The 14,149-nt window shown below is 38.3% G+C and overlaps 1 protein-coding gene across 3 annotated transcripts in view; it reads right to left on the bottom strand.

Annotated features, from left to right (window-relative positions):
* LOC149816014 (rho GTPase-activating protein 7-like) overlaps nucleotides 1-14,149 on the bottom strand; it is a 73,167-nt gene that overhangs the window by 39,744 nt on the left and 19,274 nt on the right. For all 3 annotated transcript variants that reach the window (XM_089986663.1, XM_089986662.1, XM_089986664.1), the window contains 2 exons: nucleotides 5,539-5,623; nucleotides 4,136-4,379 (listed from right to left, as the gene is read on the bottom strand). In XM_089986663.1, coding sequence (XP_089842789.1) covers nucleotides 4,136-4,379; nucleotides 5,539-5,623 — 329 coding nt within the window. The remainder of the gene's footprint in view (nucleotides 1-4,135; nucleotides 4,380-5,538; nucleotides 5,624-14,149) is intronic.

The following is a 14,149-nucleotide window of genomic DNA, read 5'->3' as shown; positions in this document are numbered from 1 at the left end:
TCTATACCCTTTTTGTTTTTCGCCATATCCCAAAAAAATACATTCAATAGCCCTAGGGGAAAGTTTATCATTCTTGTGAGTTAAAACAAAACATTTACATCCAAAAATTCTTAGTCTTTTGTAATCGGGAGACATATTGTAAAGTTTTTCAAATGGAGAAAGATTTTTTAAAGAGGACGAAGGGGTTCTATTGATAAGATATGTAGAGGTTAGAACCGCTTCGGCCCAAAAGGATTTTGGAATGTTTCTTGAGATTAATAACGTTCTTGTAGTCTCTATTATGTGCCTATGCTTTCTTTCCGCAAGTCCATTTTGTTGTGGAGTGTTGGGACAAGAACGTTGGTGGAAAATTCCATTTTCTTTTAAATAGTTTTGAAAATCATTGGACATATATTCGCCTCCCGAATCGGATCTAAGAATAGATAAATTTCCCAAAAATTGGTTTTTGACCATTGCATGAAATTCTTTAAAGAAGGAGAAAACTTCGGATTTGCGACTTAGGAAGTAAATCCACGTGAATCGAGTAAAATCATCAATAAATACCACATAATACGAAAAACCTCCTTTAGACAAAATAGGGGAAGGTCCCCACACATCGGAATGAATAAGTTCAAATGGCCGAGTGGTAAAGTAACTTCTTTGTGGAAATGGAATAGCTTTAGATTTCCCAAAAATGCAATCTTTACAAGTCATGTGATTGTCTTTACAAGTATTGTTCAAAAACGGAAAAAGAGACATTTTTACAAAATTTGGATGGCCAAGTCTCTCATGCCATATTCCAATACTTTTGTCTTTTACAATATTGCATGATGCCTTAGATGGGAGAGTCAAAAAATCCATAAAGTAGAGGTCACCCCTTCTATGGCCTTGCCCAATCAGCTTCCCTGACTGGAGATCCTGCACGGTGCAATCCTTAGGTGAGAAAGAGACTTGGCATCCATGATCGGTGATTTGAGATACGGAAAAAAGATTTAAATTTATTTTAGGAACGATTCTTACTTTAGGAACAAAGAAGTTTTTGAAATCAAGAGATCCAATACTTTCAATTTTTAGTGATGTACCATCGGCCGTTGAAACACAAGAAGATATAGGTTCGGAAAAAATATTTGAAAGAGAATTTTTATGAGATGTCATATGGAAAGAAGCACCGGAGTCTAGTATCCACATACCTGGAGGAGATGAAGAGTAGGCAATGGCGGCCCCGGATGTTGAAGGAGAAGTCTTGAGAAGATGTTGAAGAACTTCGGAGATGTGATTTAGAGTTTCTTTGATATCTCCTTCTTTGGTACTTTCTTCCTTCTTTGGAAAAGTTTCCCCAACCACGGCAACTTTTCCTTTGAGTTTTGGACAAGCCGGTCTAATGTGACCCGGTTCATTACAATAATGGCATATTATTCCCCTTCTAGGCTCATTGATATTTTTGTTAAAGTGGGGAGGTCTATATGCTTTAACATTTGATCCGGGCCTATTAACGGCCAAAACCTCATCATTCCTAATGCTCAAGCCAAGTCGAGTTTCTTCTTGACATACTTCGGCAAGAGAATCTTCAATAGGTAGGGCTTTGCTTCTATGGAGAAGAGATGCCCTAACTTGTTCAAATTCCGGGCGAAGTCCATAAAGGAATTGAAAAAAGTGCTCCTTTTCAATTTGTTCCCTTCTTAGTTCAATATCTTGTGGAGCAACCCATTTGGGCTCAAGAAGGGCAAGCTCATCCCAAAGAGGGGTTAGAGAGCTAAAATAGTCTCGAACACTCATATCCATTTGTTTAGTAGAACGAATTTTTTCTTGACAAAAGAATTGTCGAGCAAGATCCTTTTGGGTATACATACCCTTAAGAAAAAACCAAGCCTCATTGGCCCTTCTAAACTTGGCAATATTAGCACAATTTTTGAGATCTACATTGTTCATAAACCATACCAAAATTTTGGCATGGTTACTTTCCCAATCCTCGATTTTGGATTGATGTTCATTAATGGCTTTGATGCGCTCATCGCCATCTAAAGCCTTTTCAACATCATTTTCAATTTTGGTAAGAACAAGAGAGGGTTCGGGAGTAGTTCCCATAACAAAGCCCCAAAGTTTCTTACCTCTTAGATGATTTTCCATAGCGGAGGCCCACATGAGATAATTGGACCCATTTAGCTTGAAAGAAAGCTCCACTTTAGAGTCACGTTCCATTGGTACCAAATTTTCTTCCTTTCTTCAAAACTTTGAGAGGCACGCTTTCCAAGATGACAAAAGAATACCCCAATCACCAACCGAGCTCTGATACCATGTAATGAAAAGAGGCGGAAGCACCAATAGAGCAAAAGGGTCACTCCTTAAGAGTGACTACTAGAGTCAAGAACACAAACACCGAATGTGCACACACAAAACTCTCAAATATAGAAAATGACTAAAAGTCATAAGTTGGATTTATTGAAGAAAAGAAGAGAAGGGTGTAAAAACCCATACATTTAAGATGGGAAGACCTCCTCTATTTATAGAGGAGGGAAGCACTAAAAGGAACCACAAGGGGGGCTCCCTTGTAGTCGTTGGGAGCCCCAACGGTCAGAAATCTGACCGTTGGAGCCCCAACGACTACAAGTGTGGGGCCCCCTTGTGGTCATTACAAAAAAGGAAAAATAAAGAAAAAAGAAAAAGGAAAAAGGGAAAAAGAGAAAAAAGAAAAAAGAAAAAGATACATATGTGGTTTTACAAGAATACCCCTATCGGGTATTTATCTAAATGAGAAATAGTATATATATACATATATGTATATATATATATATATATATATATATATATATATACTTATATATATACGGATGTATATATATATAAGTATATATATATATATATTTTAACAAGACATTGGCAGCAAGAGGTTTTACGTTGAGTAAGAGTAAGACAGAATATATGGAATGTCGGTTTAGTAAGCAACGCAGTAGTGATGAGAGTGTAGTGAAGTTTGGCGAGCAAGAAATATCGATGGATGACTGTTTCAAATATTTGAGATCTATCATTCGAAATGATGGAGATGTAAACCATAGGATAAAGGTTGGGTGGATGAAATGGAAAAGTGCAACTGGAGTGCTGTGCAATCGTAGAATGTCATTGCGGTTGAAGGGAAAGTTTTATAGGACGACAATTAGGCCCGTTTTATTATATGGTACGAAATGTTGGGCGGCCAAGAGACATCATATTCAAAAAATGAGTATAGTTGAGATGTGTATGCTTCGATGGATGTGTGAAAATACAATAAAAGATAAGATTCGAAACGAGGAGATACGTAAGAAGGTAGGCGTTGCATCCATTGAAAATAAGATGAGAGAAAATCGTTTACGGTGGTTTGGACATATTCGGCGAAGGCCTAATGATGCTCCAGTTAGAAGGATGAACAAATGGAAAAATATATTAGTCAAAAGAGGTCGAGGTAGGCCTAAGAAGACTTGGATGGAGATGATAGGAAATGATATGAATGCTTTGAACCTCACCGAGGACATGGCATTGGATAGAAATGATTGGAGTAGAAGGATTCATGTGAAGGACCCAGAATGATTTTCTTTTTTGGTTCATATCGCCGACCCCAATTGTTTTGGGATGAAGGCGTAGTTGTTGTTGTTGTTGTGTTTGTTTCTTGTTCGATTCCTATTCAGTTACCATATTGCTTCATTTTTTTATTCATATTTCGCTTTCAAATTGATACTTCGCTTCCCGCTTCCTATAAATTTTAAAATGCCTCGCTTCTCGCTTACACTTCCCGTATCGTTTTCCGCTTCTGCTTCCTAGTTTGGCAACCTTGGGATGTCCCCAATGTTAAGAATAAGACGTTGTGGCATATCAAAACCCATTGTTCTTTGGCACAAAACAAATATGTCAAATGTTTCCCAGGGGGTTACTGGTTGCAAGTATGCTAAATAAAAAAAATTTGTTGCAAATATAAAACTTCAAAATCATAGCACTCACTTTAGCAAAATCTAGGAGTACATGAATATCTAAAGGAGAAAGTTAACTGAATGACCTAAAATTTAACCAAAAAGACAGTCATATATGCACGTCTTTTGTGTAACTCATCAAGAATTCCACTACAAAAGTATCAGCATAAAAGAAAAAAGTGCACCATGTTTAGCGGATTAAGTGTGGTAAATCTTACTCCAAATATGCTGTCATACTCCTCCAATAACGTTGTAACAATCACATGAGCATGGTTAGCAGCTGCAGCTGCAGCCATTAGTTGAGAAGAACCATCACCACTAATATCAAAATCACCCCCCACCTCACAATCACCTGCCAAAAGGGGGCGAAGAAGCAGAGGTGCCATGCATGCTGCCACAGCCGACACAGACATTCGATTCTCAGACATATGAGAAGCAACAGTCTGCATCATCTTGAGGACCCTAACATCAAGAACACTGTATAAGAAAAGTGGAACATGATAACTAACAGAGAAAAAATGGGCCATTTATCAGCAAAAAAAACATGATAGTTTTATGCAAAGTGTTCACGCACAAGCAATCATGATAATGTTTCCTTGTGTATATATTTATGCAGGCACAGTTGCCAACTTGCCATCTTATCACATCAGTGAGGTTAGAGGGACACAATCTAGTCACAATTCTTGCACGGCTAAGACTGCATTTACCAAGTTCTCTAGTCTGGTAATTAATATAAATCTAGGTACTCAGATACCCTCTTATCACATTAGCCATGAATAATAAGGGTTAAATACAACAACCATTCACCTAAAATGGATGGATTCATTTACACTTAAGACCATGGTAGATTCCCTGGTTTGGTTGCAACATGCAACCATGGCAAAGTGCCTCGGTGTCCTTAGGCACATGGCATATGTCAACGTCCAACAGAAGGATACAACTTGGTGAACATGGTCGAACCTATGATCTTGACTGCAAACCACTTAATTGCAATTTCAGTTTCTTGGCAAGCCACAAGACTCATGCTTCATGATCAAACTCAGTGTAACAAAAGTATGATCATTCAGGCCAGCAGATCTCTTCAGATCTTATAAACTACTATTTGTCTAATAGAAGCGAATTGATACAACAAAAGTATAAACCATCAGTCAAGAAAGTGTAATAAAAACCAAACAAGGCCAAAAGCAGTTAAGTTTGATGTAATATATGTATTACAAATTTGTGTGCTACCCCTCTAGCTATGTACATGTATATTTCATTCTTTTCAATTGTATTCTTGCATTTTTTCATAGTGCTGTTTAGAGTCAACTGTTTTTGTCTTCTAGTTAGGTAGAGGGAATGTCTCACCTATATTGCTGTCTCTCTTTCATTTTAGAGCTAATGAAGTTTCACTTGTCTTCTTTACTATCTCTCTCATGGTTGGAACTCTATTGCTTTGATAAAAGTAACAATGACACTAACCAATACAATAAAAATGCATAAAAAATAGAAACTACCAACTATCATATCATGATAACCTATTTTCCAGGATCATACAGCAGAAAAGTTCTTTCATTAGTCCATGCAGAAAGAAATGCTATATCTGCCCAAAGCATGCATTTAAAAAGCAGAGCTTATGTACCTCTGCAGTAGCTGACGATTAGGCTCTGGAAATGTATCATAAATTGCATCTCGCATGGCATCAACCCTAGATTCACGATCATTTCCTACTCAGAATGCAAATGTTTAAACAGATATATAAACAAAAGAATACATCACAGCTTCTGATTAAGAAAATTGAAAGGCAAGAAAGGAATCAAAAATTTAAAAAAATAACAAAGAGTGAGAAATAGTTGTAGTTTCAGATGATAGACAACCCAAATGACATATATAGGCCAAAGTCAATCATCAAAAGCAAAGATAGACTTTCTCTGGCTCTTTCCACCACAAATATCAAAAAATATTATTAAAATCTGAAAATAGATATTCACATATTTTTGAGGTATCAAGGAAACTATGAGACTAAAATGAACTTAAGCAGCATTTTTTATCCGATTCCGTTTGAATATGCAACCTTTTTTCTGATGGCGATATTTTCCCTAGATGCTTAGATAATTGAGCAAAGAAATACTTAACTAAAATGAAAAATTGGGACATGACAAATGTTTTACAGGAGCTGGGGCAGCTTATTTCCATGAAAATATTTCCATTCCCAATTGAAGCATCAGACTAAGGTTGTATCCATCATACAAATGATGAGATTGTTAATGCTAACACCTCAAAAGGTCTGATTCATCCTTGTCAGCCAAATGATCTACCGATTCTTGCTTTTCTTGATGCCCAAGATTCATGGTAAGAAAAATTACAAGGAAAATTTTCAAAAAACACACCTAAAGTTTTGGCAATAATAAAGCACACATCTAAGTCATTGATATTGTTAAAACACACTTAAATTTATGCTCCTTAAATTAAAAACACATTTCCATCATTTAACTTGAGCTATCATTAACTAAAGTTGAGTTAATAAGATAAAGTTACTAATTTACCCTCAAAGTATTTTTTTTAGAAAGAGTTGAAAACATACCTCAAGTTTTGTCCATAATAAAAAATGTACCTAAGTTTTGGCAATTGTAGCACATTTAACGGCGTGTTTGTAACAATATTGAGATTAGCTGCCTAAAATATCAAGGTATCAGCTCGGCCCCTATAACGTGAAGGTATCACCACAAAGACAACAAAGTCTGTTAAAGGGACCTATTTGAGGAGTTTACTTACTCTCTTTAATATGTACATAGGAATTTTTGTCAATTACCCCTTATACAAGATTGTAAATAGTTATTACTAATTAGGGGTATTTTTGTCCTGAATAATCATATCCCTAATAAGGTCGTGGGAGACCTACAATGGCAAGTACGAAGCCTAATACATTTCATTCTTGTTGCCAATCTATTGTCATCTTTTCTTCTCTCCCTTCACACATACCTCACACCACACGCACCTCATTTGCACACACCCACACACCTTTTCTTCTTCTTTTCTTCTTATGTCCTACAAATGTAAGAAAGTCAGTGGATAAAAGATAACCAATTTTCAGTTACATTCACCAAATGAATAATGGTACCCTTCAGGCAACTAGGATTGACCCCCCACAAACAGCCAATATGGTTGCTTGGAAGCTTATCACAAGCCATCAGAAAACATCTTCCTGTAGGTTTTAATGCACTTCAGGATGAAAGTTTTCAGCTAATGTTTTTTTTATGACGAGAAACCCTCACCGAAGCGAGAGAATACCACGGGCTGGGCCCCATGACCACCTTGACTTATGTGGCCCACCTCTGAAAGCCATGGACACACCTGTGCACCAGTGGGGTTTGATCCGGTTACAAGTCAAGCTCGTAACTGTGACGGAATTAAAAGAGAGAGAGAGGAAAAGTTTGCTTCAATTCAAGGAGAAGCAGGCCTCCAACACCCTTCACTAGGGAAATTCTATTAACTTCTAAGATGCTTATTACAAGAGAAGACTTATTTATATACTTTAATCCAATGTTGTAAGTATTGTACCGTATATAGTTATTATGTATTCTAATGATATGATACACACTCGTATCGCGATACAAGTATATATCATATCTGTATTGGGTGTATCATATGATACACCCCTATATCGTCCGGTATCGTACAATACAGGGTGTATCGTACGATACACTTCACACGCGCTTTAAAATGGCCAAAACTTTTTTTTACTTTGGGTTTTAAAGACCTTTCTAAGGTCGATTTCTCCATTTGTGTAGAGATCATTAGAAGGAAACCCACAAACCCATAGGATACTTGAGAGCGTTTTGGGGTTCGATTCTTTCGCAAGGAAGAGGCCTTTGTGGTTTTCTCACATAAGAGTACATTTTCACCCAATTTTCATTCAAGAAAGTGAGATAAGGTAAAAAATCTTCTTTCTTTGCTTCATTTGTGTATGATTGAAGTTAGAGGGTAAACACCGTTCTTTTTTATGCTTTTAGAAGATATTACTTTACTTTTAGTTTTTCACCCTTAATCTCATTTTTTGTGTCTTTAGAACTCAAAATTTGTCCCTAAGTGTGTTATTGAGCATTGTTTTACATCTTTGTAACGATTAGATTTAGTAATCCATGCTCTAGGAGGTCGATGGAGGGTGCCTCTTAGAATCTTGTATTGAAATATTGTACACCAGTTGACTTGAAGATATGTTTGAAAGAAATAGTGAAGTGTAACTTTTGTGGTTTTTTAATGCATGGAGGATTGTATATATTTAAATGTCATGTTGAGGGGCATAGAAACTCCAAAGTGAAATTATGTACACATCGCATTCCTACTGATATTCGCATTGAACTTCTTACTAGTCTTATAGAAGATAAAAGAAAAGCACGAGTACATGCAACATTTGTGAGAGAGAAATTGCCAGAGGTGGTCCCTGATTCAGAAGATGAAGATGACCTATCACCATCTCAAGCCACTAAATGATGCAATAAACGAAAGAAATCATTGAGTTGAAGTTTGATATTGAAGATGACTTTTATATATAAACATGTTTTTGAACTCTAGTTTGTATGCCTTTCCTCTTAGCATGTCATTTTGTAACTAAAAAATGTAAATTTAACTTTTGTAATGAGTTATGAAAACCTTTTGCCTTTTGAATGTATCATTATTTTGTCTTAACCAATTATATTTGTGGTAATTAGATGTGTGGTTTCACAACCAAATGCATGGTTGTTAAATGTTTAATGACATCTATGTTTAGTTAATTTTATTACATAAATATATTGTATTCTTGTATTCAATGATTTTTTTGTTTTTTCAGATTTTTTTACATTTTTTTAGTGAAATTTATGATTTTTTACGATATGATACGATATGTATCTTACTTTTGATCCGACTGATACGGGTTACGATACGCTACTTACAACCTTTCTCTAATCCCTTTCATGAATCTGGATCTTATGACCTGACACGATGACCCACTTAAACTATGACCCAAACTTTGTTCATAACATAGACGCACTACATTGGGATAAGGTCGTAACATCTCCCACTCGTTCGAGACACACCTTATCCTCAAGGTGTAGAATATGAATATTGTAAATGCAATGGGGATAAGTATGTGCATGGATACAGACAGTGATATTGCAACTTCTTGGGCAGCTACTGCATCATTGACCGTGATTGGTGCATGTAGCTTACAGTTGCCAATGCCTTTCTGCGAGCCAGGTAGCATGTTGTCCTTGTTGAAGGGATTCGGTCAGATGTGAGCCTTCATACCTATATTACACAACCATGGTGGTATGTTCCTCTTGTCATGTGTTTTGCATTCAGTTGCTAATGAAACTACTTTGGTAGCTGCATTTTGCTGCTCTTCACTTTTATCATTCCATTGTTGCTTAAGACCATAGCTACTTCCTTTAGTGGTTTATTCAATCCCATGAACTTCTCATGTAGATCACGATTCTATAGGATAATTGTGATAGGGAAGACAGATAAATTTTGCTATTTTCCCATTTTACAGGAAGGAACTTGGAGCAAGATTGTGCCAACGAGTTCTATAAGCAACACATTCACTAACTTTTCATTGGCTAAGTCATGTGTAGCATTTTCTGCAGTGTTTCTCCGTTACTACTACAACTCCTACCACTGAATATCCTGATGCAATTCTGCTGCACCTCAATCCCCGCATCATGCTGGACTAGGTCCACTCCACTCAGGTCAACTAGCACATCAAGCTTGTTATCAAGACATTCCATAATCGCCATGAGTTCTAGAGCTACAACTTGAGTGAGAGACTCTGCACCATTCTGCATGATCCCGCTGAAACAGCAATCAAGGCTCTTGTTGGTGCTGCAATTTGAGCAAAAGAACTGGTATTCACTCTCAAGGACAGCTGTTGTAAAAGTTGTTGCTGCAGTAGCACCTGTTGTTGTGGCTGCTCCCACGACTGTTGCAAGTACTGCAGGTGATGTTGTTGTTGCAGCACCTGTAGTGGCTGTTGTTGTTGTGGTGTCTGCAGTGGCAAAGGCATCAAGGGTCTTAGTTGTAAAACCCAGTTTTTCAAAGGGAAACAAATCAGACCCGGGTTGGATCCGGATCCAGACCCGAGTCTTCCCATCCTCCGGTGCTTATAAATAAGCATGCGGGGGAGGGTTCCTCTCTTGCTCCCCCTTTCTCTCTCCCTTTTTTCGACCACCCGACGCTGGCGACCCCCCATCCGGCCTCCTCTCAGGTGAGCCCTGTCCCTCTTCTCCTCTCCCCGTCTCTCTTTACCTCTTCTCTCTGTCAGTCTCCTCAGTTCACAGGGAGGGGCGCCGCCCCCTCCCTGATCTCTCTGTCTTCTCAAGTTGCATGGGAGGGGCGTCATCCCCCTCCCCACTCCCCTTGTTCTCTCTCTCAGTTTGTTTTGCAGGGAAGGGGCGCCACCCCCTTCCCTGCTCTCTCTCTCTCTCAGTCTGTTTTGCAGCGGAGGGGTGTTGTCCCTCCCTGCTCTCTCCTTCTCGGCTAACCAGGGAGGGTTGCGGCTTCCCACTTCTCCCTGCTTCCTTTTTCCAACAAGCGTGCAGTCAGGGGGCGGCACCCCCTTGCCTTTTTCTTTCCCGGCCAGCGGGCAGGGGGCGACACCCCCTGCCTCCTCCTTTTCCGGCTTGAGGGCAGAGGCGTAGCCCCTGCCCCCTCGTTTCTGTCAGGCAGGTGGGCAGGGGTGCAGTTTTGCGATCCTTAAAATCTTTTCTTTATGTAATTTACTTTGTCGTCGCGCTATCACGTGCCCAGGCTACTGCTTACTCATGTAATTCAAGGATGTAGTTTTGTGATCCTTGTCTTCTTTCCTTTATGTCATTTACTTTGCCATCGCGCTTTAGTGCACAGGCTACTACTTACGCATTTATTTAACCGATGTACGGTTTCGTACCTCGTGCACTACTTACGCATTTATTTAGCCGAAGTGTAGTTTTGTACCTCGTGCACTGCTTACACATTTATTTAGCCAAAGTGTGGTTTCATACCTCGTGCACTGCTTACGCACTTTTTAGCTCAATGTGCGGTTTTGCACATCAAGCCTTGCTTTATATTTTGTCGACGTGCTGCAATGTGCACAAGCCTGCATTATGTAACACATGTATAATCCTTACATAAATGCAACCTCGTAGGACACGCAAGTGTGTATTCTATCTTACCTGTTTCCCACTTGCTCATTTTCAAAAGACACGGGCTTGCGTATGAGCGCTAAAGTTTTTAAGAATGAGATTCCTTGCGAGAATCCAGCTTTCCAAACGCGTAGTTTTGCAAAGCAAATTCTGCACAGATGAGGGTTGCTAATTTGCAACTAAGTTTTCCCAAGTCGGCATATTACAAAGAAATGTTTTACAAACCTCAATTTGAGATTTCCGATATGACTCGGATAACCTCAATTGGGGTATGAGCATGTGCTTAAGCAAGATTCTGCTGAGAAACCCATACCCCGTTTATCGCAATCGCAAGACATGTGCAGCATGCTGATACTGCGATAAATAGATTAGAGATCCATGGCGATCTCGTATCGTGCAAATTGCACAAGGATGTACACATGTTTTAAAAGACTAGATCATGTCAAACTAAATATTTATTACATTCTTTCTTTTACGAAACAATAGAGTTAGGGTTTCTTTTGAGAAACCAATACCCTTTTCATCATAGTCGTACTTTTACACAGGCACAACATGTTAGTACTACGATGATTGAATAAGAGGTATTTGGTAACCTCGAGGCATGCGATTGGTACATTGTTGAAATTACATAAACGGTGATGATCGCCTTCACGTGCAAGATGCTCGAGCTGGTTTGAAAGACAGAGCATATAGAATGGGTCGTCAATTAAATAAAACTTGACGCACTCATTCGCCACTTGTTTTCGTCAAAGAAGATGATGGATTGGTACAAAAACTCTGATGGACAGGTTGTTAACAACCATTCCTCGGGCAAATGACTCGGTGTCCTCAGTCATCGGAGTTAGAGAACGAACTACTAGAGATTATCCTAAGTGATAGATCCTATGGACTTCTGCAAAAATTAGATGCATCTGTTGCCACGTATACTTTTGGAGAATCCTCTCTCGGTCACCAACCGTCCTTTTAGTAGCGGATTCAGCCAGCTACCCAGGGTATCGAAAACATATGACATAATAAACCCCTAGATTGGTCTCAGTTGTTTCTACGTTTCGCGCATGTGTGTACCTGCAGAACAGCTAATATCGAAACAAAGTTATTTTATTCACATTACTTGTTGAATTGCGTATCATGTATGAATTAAATGCATATACTAGAATTGTTCCATATTATCATACTTGTGCACCTACCAGTTTTTCATGAAACTGACCCATCGTAATGGGTACAGGTGATGATTAGAATTACGCAACAAAAGATGGTGTGATTGCAAGATGGCTTCAAGATCCCACTGTTTCTGCTGACATTCCGAGTCCTGGATACATCTTTTGGTTTTTTGAATTTTGTATAAAGGTTTCCTCGGGAAATCCCATTTTGTATAAACTTAAAATTATCTTTTAATCCATATAGTTTCTAAATGTTGTTACGAAAATGCAAATCTTTTATGAAATGGAGGTTTTACGCTAATGCGCCCAAGGTTGTCGATTTTCTCTTCTCCTTTCGAAAAATCGTTTTTGCAGATTCACAAAAATAAAAACTCTGAAAAACAAAGGATTTTTTAGCATTTTTCAAGTTTATTTTAAAGGTTTACAAGTTCAAAATTTTGGGGCATTACATTAGTTGTGGGAACCAGGGATGTCTGAGAGTATTATATTGGTTGTGGTGAGCTTCACTTTAGAACCAAGCAACAACGTTATTGAAAAGAAGTGTATTCCCCTTGTCACGGGTCACGGATCTGGAGATCCAGACCCGTGATCATTGCCTTCTCATTAATGGCACGATGTAATTTATTCTTTTCTAATAAGGGTACTTTTGTACCCTAATCTCTATAATGGTCTGTTATTATAAAGAGGTTAATACAGCAGCCGACCCTACGAAATATAGTGCGTATCGGTTTTCTTGCAGTTCCTCTCTCCCTCTCTATCTCTCTCTCTTTGTTTCTCAGCTTTCACGCAGGGAAGGACAAGAACATTGAAATCTTTCATGGTATCAGAGCCACGCTACAGCTGAAACTGAAATTGATCTCAAAGGTATGTCCAAAAGATCTGTCTCCTCTCGATATTTTCTCTTCTAAGTCAAGAAATTGTTTTTTTTTTCAAATCTCGTCTGTTTTCCCCAATCTCGTTTGTTTCCCCAATCTCGATATTTTTTTCCCAAATCTCGTTTGTTTCCCCAAATCTCGTTTGTTTCCCCAAATCTCGATTTCTCTGTCTCTTGATCTCGATCAGATCTGACGTTAATCAGATTTGATCAAACTCTCGTCTCTAACTAATTTGAGTTAACCCAGTTTTCCCAATCTCGATTTTTTTTCTGTCTCTTGATCTCGATCAGATCTGATCAAACTCTCTTCTCTAACTAATCTGAGTTAACTCAGAGAGGACTGGGTTAACTCAGCCCAGGTTTTCGATCTCAAACCCTTCGTTGAACCCCATCTGTTTTTCTTTAATCTGTCAGCGTGATCTAATCACGCAATCGGGTCTTATTTGATCCAGCTAAATACTTGATCCAGCCCTATCCATGATCAGATCTGAATAAGTCGATCTGACAATACCCTCATTTCTACCATTTCATTTTCTATAGCTTGAAAGCATTGTGTCAATACCGAGTATGAATTCATATTCACATATTTTTATGGTTTTCTTATTCGGGATTCATTCCTTTCTGAAAATCATAAATCTGACAGATATTTAATTTCTGTTTTAAATCAGCCATTGATCTGAATTAGTTTCTGCAAAAAAAAAAAAGGTTATAGAAACTGTAGACAGATTGTGTTGGAAACACTCTTCATACTGTGAAACATGGATTCATTTCCTACTCAATCGGTCTTTTCCTCAAGTTTCCTCAGTCAACTCGTGTCTGAAAAGTTAAACAATGGTAACTTCTTGACTTGGAAGAGGCAAATCATACCTTTCATTAGGAGTCAGGATCTTTCTGGACATCTGGATGGATCTATTCCAGTTCCTCCCGAGTTCATATCAAGAGAAGAAAGGGACAACAAAGGGGAATCTACTACGATATATGTTAGAAATCCTGAATTTGTAGCTTGGATGAAAAGAGACCAAGCGCTAGTTGCTTATATTACATCTACATTGTCACAAG

The sequence above is a fragment of the Nuphar pumila genome, chromosome 14 (genome assembly GCF_984573655.1).
Source record: "Nuphar pumila chromosome 14, dmNupPumi1.hap1.1, whole genome shotgun sequence".
Taxonomy (NCBI): Eukaryota; Viridiplantae; Streptophyta; class Magnoliopsida; order Nymphaeales; family Nymphaeaceae; genus Nuphar; species Nuphar pumila.
The sequence above is the reverse complement of the archived record's forward strand: the minus strand, read 5'-3'. Positions and strand labels throughout refer to the sequence as shown.